The following is a 15,114-nucleotide window of genomic DNA, read 5'->3' as shown; positions in this document are numbered from 1 at the left end:
GGGGAGGAAACTGGTTTGCTGAAATCTTTGTGGGCAAATGTGAAGCATTAGCGCACATTTTGGCTTCGGTCGCTGCTCCTGCACGCTCCCGGCGTTCTGATGTTAACAGGAAGTGACGTCACGTGTCTTCTTCCTGAGTTATTTGGGGTTATTTTGTATCCACACTACACAAACCCACAAAGAAGAGACTAGACCACAGAAACGGTGGCGAATCACTTTAGAAACAATAAATATTGGGTTAAAGTTGCAATTTTGCGGGGTTTGCCTGATTTTGAATTAATAGTTGCGATCGCAACATTGCGAAATCCTGGAGGGTCTGTTAAATACTCTTCAAGAAGCTGCCGAGCCGTCACAAGATGCAGGATCAATAAGCTTATATGCTGCAGCTTTCAACAGATTTTTACACTTTTTATTAATCTTACTTCTTCACAAAGACTGACATCAAAAGCAAACTTAAGGTTAAGGCTAATCAACAATGATGCCAAACAAAAAGGATATAAAAAACAGATGTTACTTCTTTTTGTAAGTGCAGCTCATCGGCCCTTTTACTGAATTGTTATCTTTAGAAATCTCACTTAAATTGGTCGTATCGCCCTAATCCCTTCCTCCTCCACCTTTATTACAAAAAACGATTGAGACTCCCTGGGGTTAAAACTGGAAACGCAGGAATCTCCTTGAGATGTTTCTGCATTTATTCCGGTTTCTGTCTTCTTATATCGGGGTTTGTAACCTTTATAACCTAAAAAAATCACTTTTCCTACAAAATATGTGTTCAAAGCTGCAAAAGCTGCTTAAAGATTGAAATAAAAGTAAAAATGGGAATAACACAGCTCATTATTAAGTGTTATTAGGTTTTATATAAAGACTACATGAGTCTGAAATAAAAAAATACAAAAAAAACTGTTGACATTTATCAGTATTTTTACACTTTAGGACAAAGGCAAAGACCAAACTCGAGGTTGTGGATTTAATCTACTTTAGAAATGAAAATAGGCAGATTTGGACCAGTTTGATAATTATTAATATTTATTATTTACCTTAAGTCTCTACATTTAGAAACGTTTTAGTTGTGTCTGTAATCAAGGGCGGGGATTTAAACGTTAATGTAAATACACGATATTTATCAAAGTCTTTCAAAAGTATTTCCAGCTGCAACCATGGAAACCTCCAGATTTAGAAACCCGGACGACGCTTCAGGCAGACTTGAGGCGGGACAGTTTGGACAACCTGTCAAGTAAAAAAAAAGGGAGATATTTTGAGAGGAAAGGCTGCAGGCGACCAATTTTATGGTTAAATGTAACAGCTGGCTGCTTTAAAGTAAAAAGAAAAGAAGAAGTAACGTGTTTGGTGGCGATGGGTAAAAATAATCGTTACTTTCTGTGTTTGTCACCTCCCTCTGCTCACTGCTCCACGCCCTCGAGGCTTTACGGTCTTTACAGATGAGCAGTTTTACGGGCGGAGGAGGGACGGCGCTGACGGAGCGGCGGGGTGGGGGTGTAATCGGCGAAGCAAACCTCCAGCCAGTTAATAACACATATCTTTTTATGACAAAATCTAATTACTAGACTTGATTAAACCGTGTGATGTTTGGGAAAAAAAGACTGTTTGATGTATGATGAAAGGAAATTGTGGTTTCAAGTGACTCAGTTATCCTCGAGTGTCTTCACAGAGAGCATTTATCAAAGTAAGTGAGATTAGTCATTCTGATTGGGCCGCAGATAGAACAGTCTGTTGGTGTGAGGAGATAAGAGGCTTTGTGTTTAATTTGGCCGAAGATGTAATGTTTACTTCTTTTACAGTCATCATCTTTCCTTCCTCAGATGGTGAGCATACGCCGGCTGCCAGGACCCAAGAACCCAGCGGAGTTGACCTACTACGCCCAGCAGAACGGAGAACCCGTGACCGGAACCACAGCTGCCAAGACCCTCAGCAGTCTGGACTCCCAGACCATGGCTCTAACGCTGGGCTACTTCGTGCAAGTGCAGGCTGAACGTAAGCTGGCTGGAAACCAAACCGTTATAAAGTTTGAAATCTCACCGAGCTGCAGACGTTGGAGGCCAGTTGACGACTCATAATTGTGGGAAAAATACACGAAAAAAGGCAGATTTCCTGTTGCAGTCTCACTGAATTTAATGTGTTTGCGACCAAGCGACCAGCGAGCCGCGAGGCTGCTTTCTGAGCGGCCATTTTTTAAAAAACCCAGCTTGTTTTTGTTAGACATTATTCCATTATTTTCCTCGTACTTGCTTCAGTTTTATTCTTACAGTAGTTAATATTTTGCTGTTAGTTGCTGTTCTGATAATTTTAGCTTCCAGCTCCTGTTTTGCTACTTTTATCATTTAGCTAAAGTTCTGCTGGATTTTGCTTTTAGCTGCTGTTCTGCAAATTTTACCTTTTAACTACTGATAAATTGAACTTTTTAACTTTTGACTTTAGTTTTTCCTGTTCTAGCATTTAGCTCCTGTTTTTGCTAGTTTTAGCATTTAGCTAAAGTTCTGCTGGATTTTGCTTTTAGCTGCTGTTTTGCTAATGTCAAGTTTTAGCTGCTCTTCTGCAAATTTTACCTTTTAACTACTGATAATTTAAAGCTTTTAACTCTTGACTTTAGTTTTTCCGGTTCTAGCATTTAGCTCCTGTTTTACTAGTTTAAGTTTTTAATCTAATGTTTTGCTAATTTTAGCATTTAGCTAAAGTTCTGCTGGATTTTGCTTTTAGCTGCTGTTTTGCTAATGTCAAGTTTTAGCTGCTCTTCTGCAAATTTTAGCTTTTAAGTACTGATAATTTAAAGCTTTTAACTCTTGACTTTAGTTTTTCCGGTTCTAGCATTTAGCTCCTGTTTTACTAGTTTAAGTTTTTAATCTAATGTTTTGCTAATTTTAGCATTTAGCTAAAGTTCTGCTGGATTTTGCTTTTAGCTGCTGTTTTGCTAATGTCAAGTTTTAGCTGCTCTTCTGCAAATTTTAGCTTTTAAGTACTGATAATTTAAAGCTTTTAACCCTTGACTTTAGTTCTTCCTGTTCTATCTTGTAGCTACTGATCTGCTGGTTTTAGCTTTTAGCTTTCGTTTTGCTAATTATAGCTGGTGTTTTGGTCTTTTATTTATTTTCAGCTTCTATAACAAAGTCATTCTCGGCGCTCGGGCTGCATTTTCACATTTCACTCATTTTTTCTGCTTCAGATTTGTCTTTTTCTGGAAATATTTGGCACAAAAAGTGGAATATTTTGCATATTCCTCAGATTCTCTTTGCGTCATATGCACATATTTTATGTGATGCAAAAATTGCATTGAACGCATTCAGCTCACATTTCTCATTCGGCAGCCATTGTACAGACACAACACCTCTGAAACGGTTCCAGCCTGAATGCTCTTTAGGATTCATCTGCTGAGCTGAAGCAGAGCTGCCTTGAATTACTGTGACATTCTGTAGCATTTGGGTTTACATAAATTTCCCTACATTTCCATAATGTGCATTCAGCTAGCTTCAAAGCTCGGGTTTAAAGCCAAAATTAAAGGTTGTTTATTTACCACTACGTGCTGTAATGTCAGTTTAATTTTTAGTTGATATTTCTGCAGTAGCAGCTGAAGAAGCAAAAGTGTTTCCTCTTTTGTTTTCATGCCTTATATTTTCTCAGGATCTACAGAATAATCAGTTAATCGTCAGTTCTTTTCACAGCCCGTCCTAAAAGTGTTGAAGCGAAGTGTTCCTGTAATCACTTCTGTCTCAGAAGTTAGAAACCCTCACAGTCTTCCTTTTAGAGCTTTATTTTACATTTATATTTGTAAAAATGTACGAGCTGTTTGAAGAAATGTTCGTTAAAAATCAAATATGATCTTTTTAAGCCACAGTGAGCAAAACTGAACACCAGATTGAAGCTTTTTTTGACTTTAAGGGCAAAAGAAAACAAATCAGTTTGCCACCGTCTTGACTGATTTTTACCAGCTTAAAGGGAAAACACATCAATGTTTTATTTTACATTCATTTCTGCTCATTTCAGTTTATCTGAAAAGCGCCAATTCACAAAAAGAGTCATCTCAGGGCGCTATGCAAAGAAAGAAACAGTCCAAAACAGATCCAGATTCATTCCTGTCGTATTACAGTGCGTTACGAATCCCAACTAATAAAAAGTTCACTGATATTCCTTAAAATTTGAACACAATTTCATTCATTTTATTCCCGTTTTTTAAGCTTTTTGTTCTATGGCTTTAGTAAGTAATTATGTAGCTTATTGATTTGAATTAATATCTACAGAAATGGACTTTTTCTTTGCATAGCGCCCTGAGATGACTCTTTTTGTGAATTGGCGCTTTTCAGATAAACTGAAATGAGTAGAAATGAATGTAAAATAAAACATTGATGTGTTTTCCCTTTTAGCTTGTAAAAATCAGTCAAGATGGTGGTTAATTGGTTTGTTTTCTTTTGCCCTTAAAGTCAAAAAAGCTTCAATCTGGTGTTCAGTTTTGCTTGCAACAGGGCTGCACAGAAACCAAGATCGGGTATCGGTCTGACGCCGTGTACTCGTACTCCTAAAAGTATTCTGGTACCACAGTACAAACACCTCTTTAACCCTTTCAAGGCAGGTGTTACAACAATATATCTGATTTTTCCTGTTACTAAAACTTAATTTGAGCCTGAGAGGGTTAAGGCAGATGGAAAAGTCAGGTGGTAGAAAAGGAGGATGTAGTTTTTATTTGAGCTGGTTGACTTGATCCACACAGAGCACCACAGAGTTGTTTGCTAACCGCCAACAAACACCAGAAGAAGAAGAAGAAAGAGGCGCGGTGAAGGAGGACATTTTTACAGATCTCAATAAAATGCAGGAGGAATGAAAGTAGAGCAGGGGTGTCCAATCCTGGTCCTCAGGGCCACCATCCTGCAGGTTTTCCTTGTTTCTCTGCTCCAACACACCTGATTCAGAGGTTAAATCACCTCTTCTTGTTCTGCAGAAGCCTGTTAATCACCCATTGATTCAAACCAGGTGTGTTGGAGCAGAGGAACAAGTAAAACCTGCAGGATGGTGGCCCTGAGGACCAGGATTGCCCACCCCTGAAGCAGAGCCTTGGGTGTTATTTTACCCCTGGCTTTGAACTGATGTTTCCGGTGTTTTTGTCTGTGTGTTTGTTTTGCAGCTGTGGTGAAGACGACGCCCAGCAACCTGTGGATCATGGCTGTTCTGACGCCTCTCTTCTTACTGGTGGTCGTGATCGGAATGGTTGCCTTCATCCTGTGTAAGAGGAACAGAGTCATTTTCAAAACCGGTGCATTCAGGACCTTTAAATCCCGCTCCAAGGTAAATCAGATCTTTAATTACTGGCGAATGCTTTACATATCCTTTATCCCGCTCCCTCCTCAGTTCTTGTTGAAGCTATAAATTAGCCGTTGTCTCTCTGTCACTGTCTGCTTCAACGAATCACAGAGATTTAATCCTCTCTAAGGTTGAAACAAGATTACATAATCGTATTGCATGTGCCACATCAGACAGAAAACCGATTGTGCCGAGCTGTTCCTTCAGGTCAGAAAAAAACGAATCTCATCTCTGCAGGCTTCGCTCGTTTGTTTTTACCCAGCACCCTTTGGTCGTCGCTAATCGCGCGTGCTGCGAAGTCCAGTCGTCCAAAAAGGAAACGGGCAGGGCTCCGCTGTGGCGGAAGACAACCCCGGGGTGATTTTCTGCCCCTCCACGAAGAACAGCGTTCACTTAATATCAGCTAATTGGAGCTTAAGTGAACGCCGATCGCTTTGCGTGCGTTTTACAAACCGTTAACAGATGGTTCGGTCGGGTTGGACGGTTGTCCAGCGTAGAACGTGACGCCAGAACCACAGCTGCTGGTGTCGCTGCAGACGGCAAAGAGGTAAACAAACGAAAAGCTTGTTGGCTCTTGTGACCTTCAGTCTAGTTTTACTGAATATTTCAGCCACACCTTTAATTAATTAAACTGCTAAACAACTTAAATATCTTCTAAACCGTTGCACAGAAGCGTTGTTTCATGATGCATAAATCTAAAAGATTTGTGTTTTTACAGAAACAACCTTTTCCCTCCAGCTGCATTGAATCCCGTCTGTTTTTACATCATTCAAAGTAACGTTAAAGAACATTGTTGTTTAAATAAATGCTTCTTGTTTTAATTGTTTTATGTGAAACTGAACTCGTTCAAGTAATTACTGAGAACTGAGACCAGGAAGAAATCATTGCATCAACGTAAGATTTAAGATAAGCTTGTAAAGAAGAAGAAACTTCTTTTTGTTGTTTATGTTTATCAAATATGTGCAGGAGAAACATCTGCAAACTTTGCTGGTTGCACAGTTACCTTTTTTGTTTTTGTTTTTCACTCAAAACAGCTGATTTGATTTGATTTTTCCTCAGTCAGACACATAAAGTCCATGTTTTGGGATGTTTTTAATAAATATAACAAATGTAGATATCTTACAAAGCACTGAGAGTCTAACTTAGACTCTTTAATTGGATTTGGGGAATAAAAATGAAATGAAAAACAGTTTTATTGTTTAGGCATTTAATAGATTAATGATTTATTCTGCATTTCTTCTGTCATCAGCCTGATAGTTGTCACATTTATTTTACAATAACAAAACAGAAACTTGTTTATTGTCAGCGGCCTTGTTATCAAGGCAGCAGAAACAATTTTATTATTGTTGTTTCATTCATGCATTCAGATTAGACAACCCAGCTCTGACAAATATTACATTTATTTTCATTTTTCTCTGTTTATTAAAAGTAGCATTTTCACAGATGCAACAAAATGGAATCAAACAATTACATTTTGTGTTGCCAGTTTCGTAACTCAAGCTTTTAATTTGTTTCTTTTTCTGAAGCGTAAAAGTCCGTATTTATCAAAGAATTCACTTGGTTGCAACGCGCAGAATCACCACTAGATGGCTCTGTCTTAAACGCATTCATTGCTTTCTAAAGCTGAGGTTTTTCTGATGTTTATAGAGCTTAAAGTCCTGCAGACGCGTCACTACTGAAAGAATAATTAAAGAGTTTTACCTCGTCCAAGCAGTTTGTGGAATTTATGAAATATCAGCGGGACGTCGGGGACGGTGTCCGACTATAAACCTGAGCTCAGACTTACTAACTGAGAAGAAGTCGTCACTTTTGCTCCTCCTGTTGTCTTTGTGTGTGTTTTATTTCATCCTCTGCTGACCTTCTCCCTCTGACTCTCTCCCTGTTCAGACGTCATATCGAAGAGAGGGCAGTTACCACCACCAGGTATTAAATAAGAGCTGATTGAATGAGCCAACAAACGGCTGAATGATTGGATGTTTTTTGTATTTGTGCAGCTCCGTTGTTGGCTGCTCTTTGCTCTGTGTGTAGTTGCTGGGTAAAGTCTTGCATGTGGCTGCTCTGCTGTTGACATGACTTATTTCCACCTTTTTAATTTGCTGGCAGATCAATAGCAGGAAAGTTTGGGGGGGCAGTGATGACTTGTTAAAAAATGAAGCTTCCCCAGGATTTAAACCTCTGGGTTGAGTCGATGGACTTGATTAAAACCAAATGAGCTCTGTTCTGTTGGCCAGAGGGAAGCCATGAATATAAATTCCAAAAAGGGAGGCTTTAACACCCAAAAACTGAACCAGCCTGATTTTATTTATAAGCGTCCATACAAAGAGACTCAAGCTTGATTTATGAACCAAGACGACATCTCTGCTAGTGCTTCTCGCTTTCATGTCAGCTGTTTTATCCTCTCAGATAAAGCCCCTTTAGTCCCACAGAGGCTCAGCAGGAACCCTACACAGACCTCCAATCCTTTCCCAAGTCCTAAAATTATCTTAATTCAAAGCAGAACACCAGCAGCCAGCAGATAAAAATGGTAATATTCTTTCAATGCTTAAAGAAGCCATTAGCGTGGGATCGTGGCTTTGATGGAGGACGTCAGTTCCCGCATCTGTGAGTTATTTTGGTCCCGACCTTCTCATCCCCGTCCCTCGAGATGCAAAGTGAGCCAAGAGATGGATGTAAGGATGGGGAGGCAGGGCGTTTTTTTGGTGGTTAATGGAACTGTTGTAGCTGCAGAGCACGCCGGGGTGTAAACATCCCAGAAAAAATGGCTGCACGTGTTCCCCGCTTTTGTTAGCCTCTATTTAAAATAATACATTAACGTCTTCCAGCTCCGAGGGTTTATTTGCGCTCTCAAACGTTTGTAAACATTTAAACGCTAACGCTTGTTTTGTGTTTTTGCAACGGAGGGAATCAAATATTAAAAAGAGTCTCGAAATGTGAGGTTTCACAAGTGGAGCCGGGAGGCTGCAATTACGTTTTTATCCACAGTTGTATTTATCCACTCCAAGTCCCGAAAGGTGGCATCTTTAAGCAAATGAGATAAATATTTATTACAGAGCTATGGAAACATAGGAAGCATTTCTAGAATGATAAAATATAGGTTAAAGCTATTTAAACGCTTGTCTCTGGAGCTTTTGAAGTCATATCTGAGCTGACAACACGCAGCTTTGGTCCTGCTTTTACCTAAAACACATTTGGTTTGATAAGATAATCGAAAAGCTGAATAATCTCTTCCTGATAATGACTTCAGCTTAAGAGAAGTTTTTTTTTGTTATCTGTGCCACGTGGAACAAATTCCCTCAGACTCAGTTTCTGCAGGAATTAAACAGACAATATTCTTATTTTAAATGTTGGGTTTAATTTTGCTTTTAGGGTTGGAAAACTGAAATGAAGCTCATCTAAAAGAGAATTTAGATTTTCAAGCATATTTACAATTGCACAAAAAATAGTTTCTCTATTTTCAAACAAGAGCTGCAAAAAAAAAAAAACAGAAGTAAAAGTTGCTCGAAACCTTTCTAACTTACTTAATAATTGTGCATTTTTTGTTATAAACATAAAGTGGACAAAAGTTTTCAGTTTGGGTTGGATTTTAGCTTCTTTGGGTTTTCTTTTATTCTGGTCAAGTGACGATTTTCAATAAAATAAAATGAAATCAGCAAATAAAAATAAAAATCCTTGGCGTGAATGTGCTGGGCTGTATGTCGCCATGAAAGGCGGGCGATCTTTGTGAGCATGTGTTTGTCTGTCTGTTAGCAAAATATCTCACAAACTAAAGGACGGATTTTAAAGAAAGCAATCGCTGCACATCAACAATTATGAGCTTTTGGAAACAACCCGATTCAAGATGGCTCCAACTCAGTTATTTTTACAGATTTTAAGCTAAAATTGAATCTGGTTGTAGATGAGAGTCAGAACCTACACATTCTCTGAAGACTACAAGAATTTAAACTTTAACATTCAAGACAACAAGCATTATCCATTCCTTCAAGAAATTCTGCTTTTATTTTGAAGGATAGGAGCTTTCTGTTTTCACCTAGAGAGCATTATGCTGACGATATCCAGCTGTTCACGATAATCCTGCGGATACAAACTACACGGTGATGCTAGTTCTCATGTCAGAAGCCAAGCGTCTTGTTAAAGCTATCAGCAGAATAAAAGACTCCATCAGTTTGATCCACTGACTCTCAGAGCCCGTGTTTGCATGTGTGCACAAAGTGCTCCCACCTCTCGGCTATCAGTCACCAAGCTTGACAAGCCGAAGCTGCCGATCAATACTGTGGTTTAGATTAGGTTTGCATGTGTGTTTAAGTCTTAAGGAGTGATTCTGCGTCGTCTGGCTTGCTTCATCAGCCTGCTGCGCAGCTGGGACATTCTTCAAAATGGCTTTTCCTTCCTCTTTGTTGCTTTGTGAAAAGCACGAAAGCCTCCGATAGTCGGCTCGCGTTCGGAGCACAGTGGAGGTGGAATCAGCAGAAATACAAGAAATCCATTTTTCGTTTGTAAGGTGTTCAATACGAGGAAAATGCAGCAGTTGCCATTTAAAAGGACAGGCACTGTTTTGCATTTTGCTGCATCATTCTTTAACTTCCCTCCCAGGAGGGTTTTATCTGCTCAACCATCCTCGGTGCAGATGTGCTTATTGCTCTGTTTTTTTTAAAAACATGAAACTCTGGGGTTCAGTCTTGCTCTCTTGCCCCGGCAGAGCTGAATTTAAATCAATATGGCCTCTCAGGGGAATGGAGCACATCTCATCCATCTGCTGTACAACATCAAGCCGCTGTCGGTTGAAGCTACAAGCTAAAATTAGACAAGCACAGGAGCTTCTGTTTGATCGCAAAAAGGATGGAAAATTCAGCATCAAAGCGGGGTTTTGCTCGCTGTCTTATCACGCAACATTTTCCGCTGAGATCTCGTGCTGCTGTCATCTTCTTTTTTTCTGTCGGCGTTTTAAATAAATATAAAGAAGAGCACCGTTCATCTCTGTCAGACGGATCGCAGGTTCTTGGTGTTCCACAACGTCTTCATTAAAGACGAGATGAAAGATTTGTTAAGTCAACACTGTTAGTGAACAGGAAGAGAAGGACAGACTATTAAAAAAGAAGGATGTGTCTGTTTTTAATAAGGGGCTGAGTTAATAACATTGTGAGCCAGTTGTGAAATGTCAGTCACACTCTTGGAGGTTACATCCCTTGGCCTTGTCTTTTCTGTGAATCCGTCCAGTCTTCATGGAAAACATCCAGCACCTGTCAGTGACTGAATGTCTGCTTCAAACCATGCTGGGGATAAAATACTGCACTATAAATATTTGATTCTCATCATTATTGTGTGCATTTCATCTGTTATCACTTTACAATGAAAATATCCTCCTAACTACCAGATCTTTGTAAGGTAATCAGCCCCACCTCTTCACATTTGGTATCAATAAAAAGCCCTGAATGTCCTCTGTAGATGGCAAAAAGAGTTAATTCAGTAGGATGCAGAGGGTGGGAGACAATCAGGTTCTCAGAGGACAAATTTGAACGACTGGTGGTCAGCAGGATATGTCCAAAAAAATGAAGCCATGTATTAAATGTTCTGTGTTAACATTGGGGGTTTGACAGCAAATAAATAAGCAGCTAATTACAGTTTAAAGCCATGCATAAACAACCTTTGCTGAAGTTCCCAGAACATGAAATAAATATTAACATTAAATAACAATAAATATTAATATTGTCTGTCAGTGAAAAGACCTGGCATCCCATTTCCTGGTAAGGAGAGCAGCCGAGAAGGTGTCGAGCCATAATATCCTCGGAGTTCGGAGAGTTTAGGCTCGGCGTTCGGTAGCGTCACCTGTTCATCCTGAATCCAGACTTCTGTTAGGTTCTCAGTTTCCCGTCTTGACTCTCAGAGCCACACAGCCTCTTTGCTTGAATTTTAAACATGTTAAAAATAAATAAACTGTGCAACAATTTCTCTCAAAGTAGCAGAGCGTCTCGAGCCCATCTCAATTTAATTTCCAGAACTATAGTGAGCTAGAGCTGTATTTTGAGACTTCTACTGGAGCTACAGACCTGCATGTCCAAGTCTAAAAGCCACACTGAGGATAGATAATATATTTTAAACAACTGAAAAGTCAGCTCCAGCAGATTAAATCGTAGGTGGGTAAAAAGCTGACTACAACACCCGTGCACGGCCTAGAATACAATTCTCCAAGCCGAGCACATGTTAAAATGAGGCTCGTTGGTTTTTTGCTCACTTTGAATTCAGGGAGACTGCAACTAAAGATTCATCTAGTTTCTTCTAATTATGAGTCATTGTTTCGTCTCCAACAGCTGCAACCTGGTGAGATACGGGTTTTAAAAAAGTGTAACAATTAAATTTGGTTTTAATAGTAATTGTGCAATGGCCACTGTGATAACCAATAATCACGTCCTTCCTGCACCACTCTGTGTTTGTTCCTGCACGCTCCTGCTGCTTGTCGGCGGAAAGATATTTTTGGTACAGCTCATTTAATTTTCTGATCCTCTGCCTGCTTGCCTTCTCTTCGCTTGTCAGAAACGCACAGTTCAACTCCCTCTCAACCTGAGAGCATCACAAGGCCACGGGCAAATTATTGTTTGCACTCTCCATACATTGTTCACACAACAGAGTTACGACTGTCAACCTGCATCACTTCAGAGGCCAAACAATCCCTGCAGATATGAGCACAAAATCCATATATTCATGCAGGACTGTGTTCGCTTTTCATGAGCTCATATCTGTTTCCACGAATCTCTGGCTGCAGCAACGTGTTTCGGAGCTAGCCGATGGCGCAGCGGTGTGTGTAGCCGATGAATTATGAACAACACCATCAGCCATATGCCCACGCTGCCTAACCTTACGTGCACTCACAATTTACCATGCATCATCAAATGCATTAGGCGTCCTATTTCAGAGCGACTCAAAAAAGAAGAGAAGAGAAAAAACTAATCAGGGTTTCGTCTGCGTGGTTGTGTAACCCAGAATCACACCTTTTTTTCCTCTGCTTCTTAAAACTGAAAACCATTTAGCAGAAAGAGTCTGACTTCAGGCTTTTAAAGTTTTATCAAAAAAACTTTTTCTTCTCTTTTGCCTTTTTAATGACTTTTCAGAACAAAACGTCTGACTTCAAAGGTGCTGCTGAGCTTAATTATTTTTATTTTGCCAGCTCTGCTGTTTGGAGATTCACAAAAGTGTATTTTGGAGGGGATGCCCCTCCAGTTTCTTTTAGTCGAATTAGAAGCAGTGTCCTTAAATACTTTATTTGTTTAATATCTAGGAGACTGTATTACGTCATGCTGTTGGTCTCTAAGCAATGTGACGATATTCTGTTTCTAAACTGCACATTTAAACCAGCTGCGTTTATTCACCTGCAGAAATATTCCAGAAGAAAAGATTAACATTTAGCCTCCGTCAGGCAGAAAATCTTAGATTAAATGACACGAAACTTGTGTGAATGCCGACTTATACAAGTTTAAAGTAAAGTGATGTTTTCCACAAAGGGGTTGAATCATCAACTGATGGTTTGATTTAATCTTTGTCTTTATTTCCTGCCGTAAAAAAGCAAAGGACTAAAGATGGCTGCTCCAGAAAAATGTCTATAATTCAGTCAGTTGTACAGATAATGAGCTAAAATCTGGTGTGGTAGTAGCTGAGACTGGTCACCAACACAGATCGTGCAAGATCTGTATTTAAAATGTTGCTGTTAACTCTGTTAGCGAAATATCTCATGAACTACTGGATGAATTTCATTGAAACTTTCAGGAAATACTCATCGAGTGTACATCTATTACTGATGGACAAATCAAGATGGCTGCCAGAGCTCACTGATCTTACAAAACACAAAAATGTCTGTCATTCAGTCAGTTTTATAGTTTTGCATGTTCTAAATGCTACTTATTGTCTAAAACCTTTGCTTAAAACTTTTGCAGTTTCTCTGTTAGCGTGTAATTTGGATCGTTGTTCATTTTGTGACAGTTTTATCATTCATTCATATTTTTTGTGGGTTATTATTTATGTTGAATTGCAGCTTTGATTGAGAGGTTTTTGCATGTGCTTCCCTGTTTGCCAGCTGCTTATTTGAATGTCTCTGGCTCGGTTATTGGCCGTTGATTAGGAATATAAATGTCTGATGCATCTGATGGATCTGTGATTAAATAATTCTAAAAACTGTAAAATCGTTGTCTAACTGTTGTTTCTTCCTCTCCCCTGCCAGCCCGTCCAGGGCTTCGACTACGCCAAGAAGCACATGGGTCGAATCGGCGACGAAGCCATCTCCGTTACCAAGGAGACGCTGGTGCTGGGGCTGCCGGTTCGAGACGCGCCGCTGTCCCTGTCGCTGGATAAGAAGGCCCACCAGGATGGGACTGCAAACAAACGGCCTCCATCTGCTGACACCCACAAAGCAGGGTAAGACGCACTTAAATCACTGCTTTAATCTGCAGTACGGCGAGCTCATTGCTTATCTTTATGTTCTAATAATGTGCTTTTTGTTTGTATATTTTATGTCAAATTGTGCTCATTTTGGTCAAAGGTTGAAACTAATTTATTCTGCAAATGAACACATGTCACATGCTGTAAAAATAATCATATTAAGCTTACATTTCATCTTACATTTCTTACAGTTCAGACCTATAAAGTCTTTAAGGCCTTTTTTTATTTTAAGCTGCAGCTCAACTCGAACCAGCTCTACTTTTTGTTTTGTTTCAGTCAACCTGAGCTGCTAAAAAACAGAGAATTTAAACTTCATCGGACCGCTGAGGAGTGCAGTTCTGTGACAAACAGCATCTCTGTAATCTGAAGGAGTCTTAAACCACCTCTTACATACTTTACAGGCACAGTCACCTGACTTTGAAACACATAAATTGGTCATAACAGTCATTTTTTTCCAATATTGGCTTAAAATTGATTGTTTTAGTCGAATCCCCGTCACATATTCTGAATGCTAACAGACTGAGCGGGATCTTTGCTTCAAATTTTATCATTAACTGGAGTCAGAAGGTAATTATTAGGTGTATACGTCTACAACTGATTACCCTTTGGAGTCAGCCCAGTTCAAGATGGCCGCCGCAGCTGATCAACACTAGCCAGCACAAAAAATGGTTGCCAGTTACAGATTTTGAGCTAAAATTTAATGTGGTTGTAGCTGAGAGTCGTTCACAACACATAATCTGAGCGTGGGGACCAAGATGGCTACAGCTCCATCATCTCTGGCGTGAAAGATGGCGGGCGATATGCATTCAAAGGAACGCTAGACCTTCAATAATTGATGTTTTGATGTAGATCTTTCCTCCCAGTGACTCTGAGTTTAGAGCTGAAACGATATTTCAGTTAATCACTCGGCAAAAAACCTGAATATCAGTGAAAACACAGCGTTGTCCATCAGTGATGATAATCTCATCCGCTTTAAAGTTATTCTCTGCAGAGGAAAGAGAGATAAAATGGTGCCGAGCCAATCTGTGCAACAAAAACCTCAATATGTGGCTAAACGTTTGCCTTTCATACATACTGAAAATTATATATGCCAAACCTTGGACCTTTCCATCACTTCACATCATTTATTTGAGCCATCATCTGTGCAGAAACTGTTTATAAAGATAAGCTTCCCTGTAGTGCTGGGGGATATAGAAAAAAATCCTATATCACGATATGGATAATTTTATATCACGATAACGATATATATCACGATATACCCCAATTACGTACGTTGTCAGTTATTCTCTGAAAAATATGAAAAAAAAATCTAATTTCTTACCTTTTTCAAGCTTTATTTTGAAGTGACATTTAACTGAACTTTCACAAATGAGATCCGCTGCATTT

The 15,114-nt window shown here is 39.5% G+C and overlaps 1 protein-coding gene across 2 annotated transcripts in view; it reads left to right on the top strand.

Moving 5' to 3' along the window:
- kiaa1549la (KIAA1549-like a) overlaps positions 1-15,114 on the top strand; it is a 104,646-nt gene that overhangs the window by 55,181 nt on the left and 34,351 nt on the right. For both annotated transcript variants that reach the window (XM_037978346.1, XM_017428933.3), the window contains 4 exons: positions 1,821-1,992; positions 5,129-5,289; positions 7,192-7,227; positions 13,511-13,704. In XM_037978346.1, coding sequence (XP_037834274.1) covers positions 1,821-1,992; positions 5,129-5,289; positions 7,192-7,227; positions 13,511-13,704 — 563 coding nt within the window. The remainder of the gene's footprint in view (positions 1-1,820; positions 1,993-5,128; positions 5,290-7,191; positions 7,228-13,510; positions 13,705-15,114) is intronic.

This window comes from Kryptolebias marmoratus, linkage group LG11, assembly GCF_001649575.2.
Source record: "Kryptolebias marmoratus isolate JLee-2015 linkage group LG11, ASM164957v2, whole genome shotgun sequence".
NCBI classification, from domain to species: Eukaryota; Metazoa; Chordata; class Actinopteri; order Cyprinodontiformes; family Rivulidae; genus Kryptolebias; species Kryptolebias marmoratus.
Note: the sequence above shows the minus strand (reverse complement) of the source record. Positions and strands in the feature narration are given on the sequence as shown.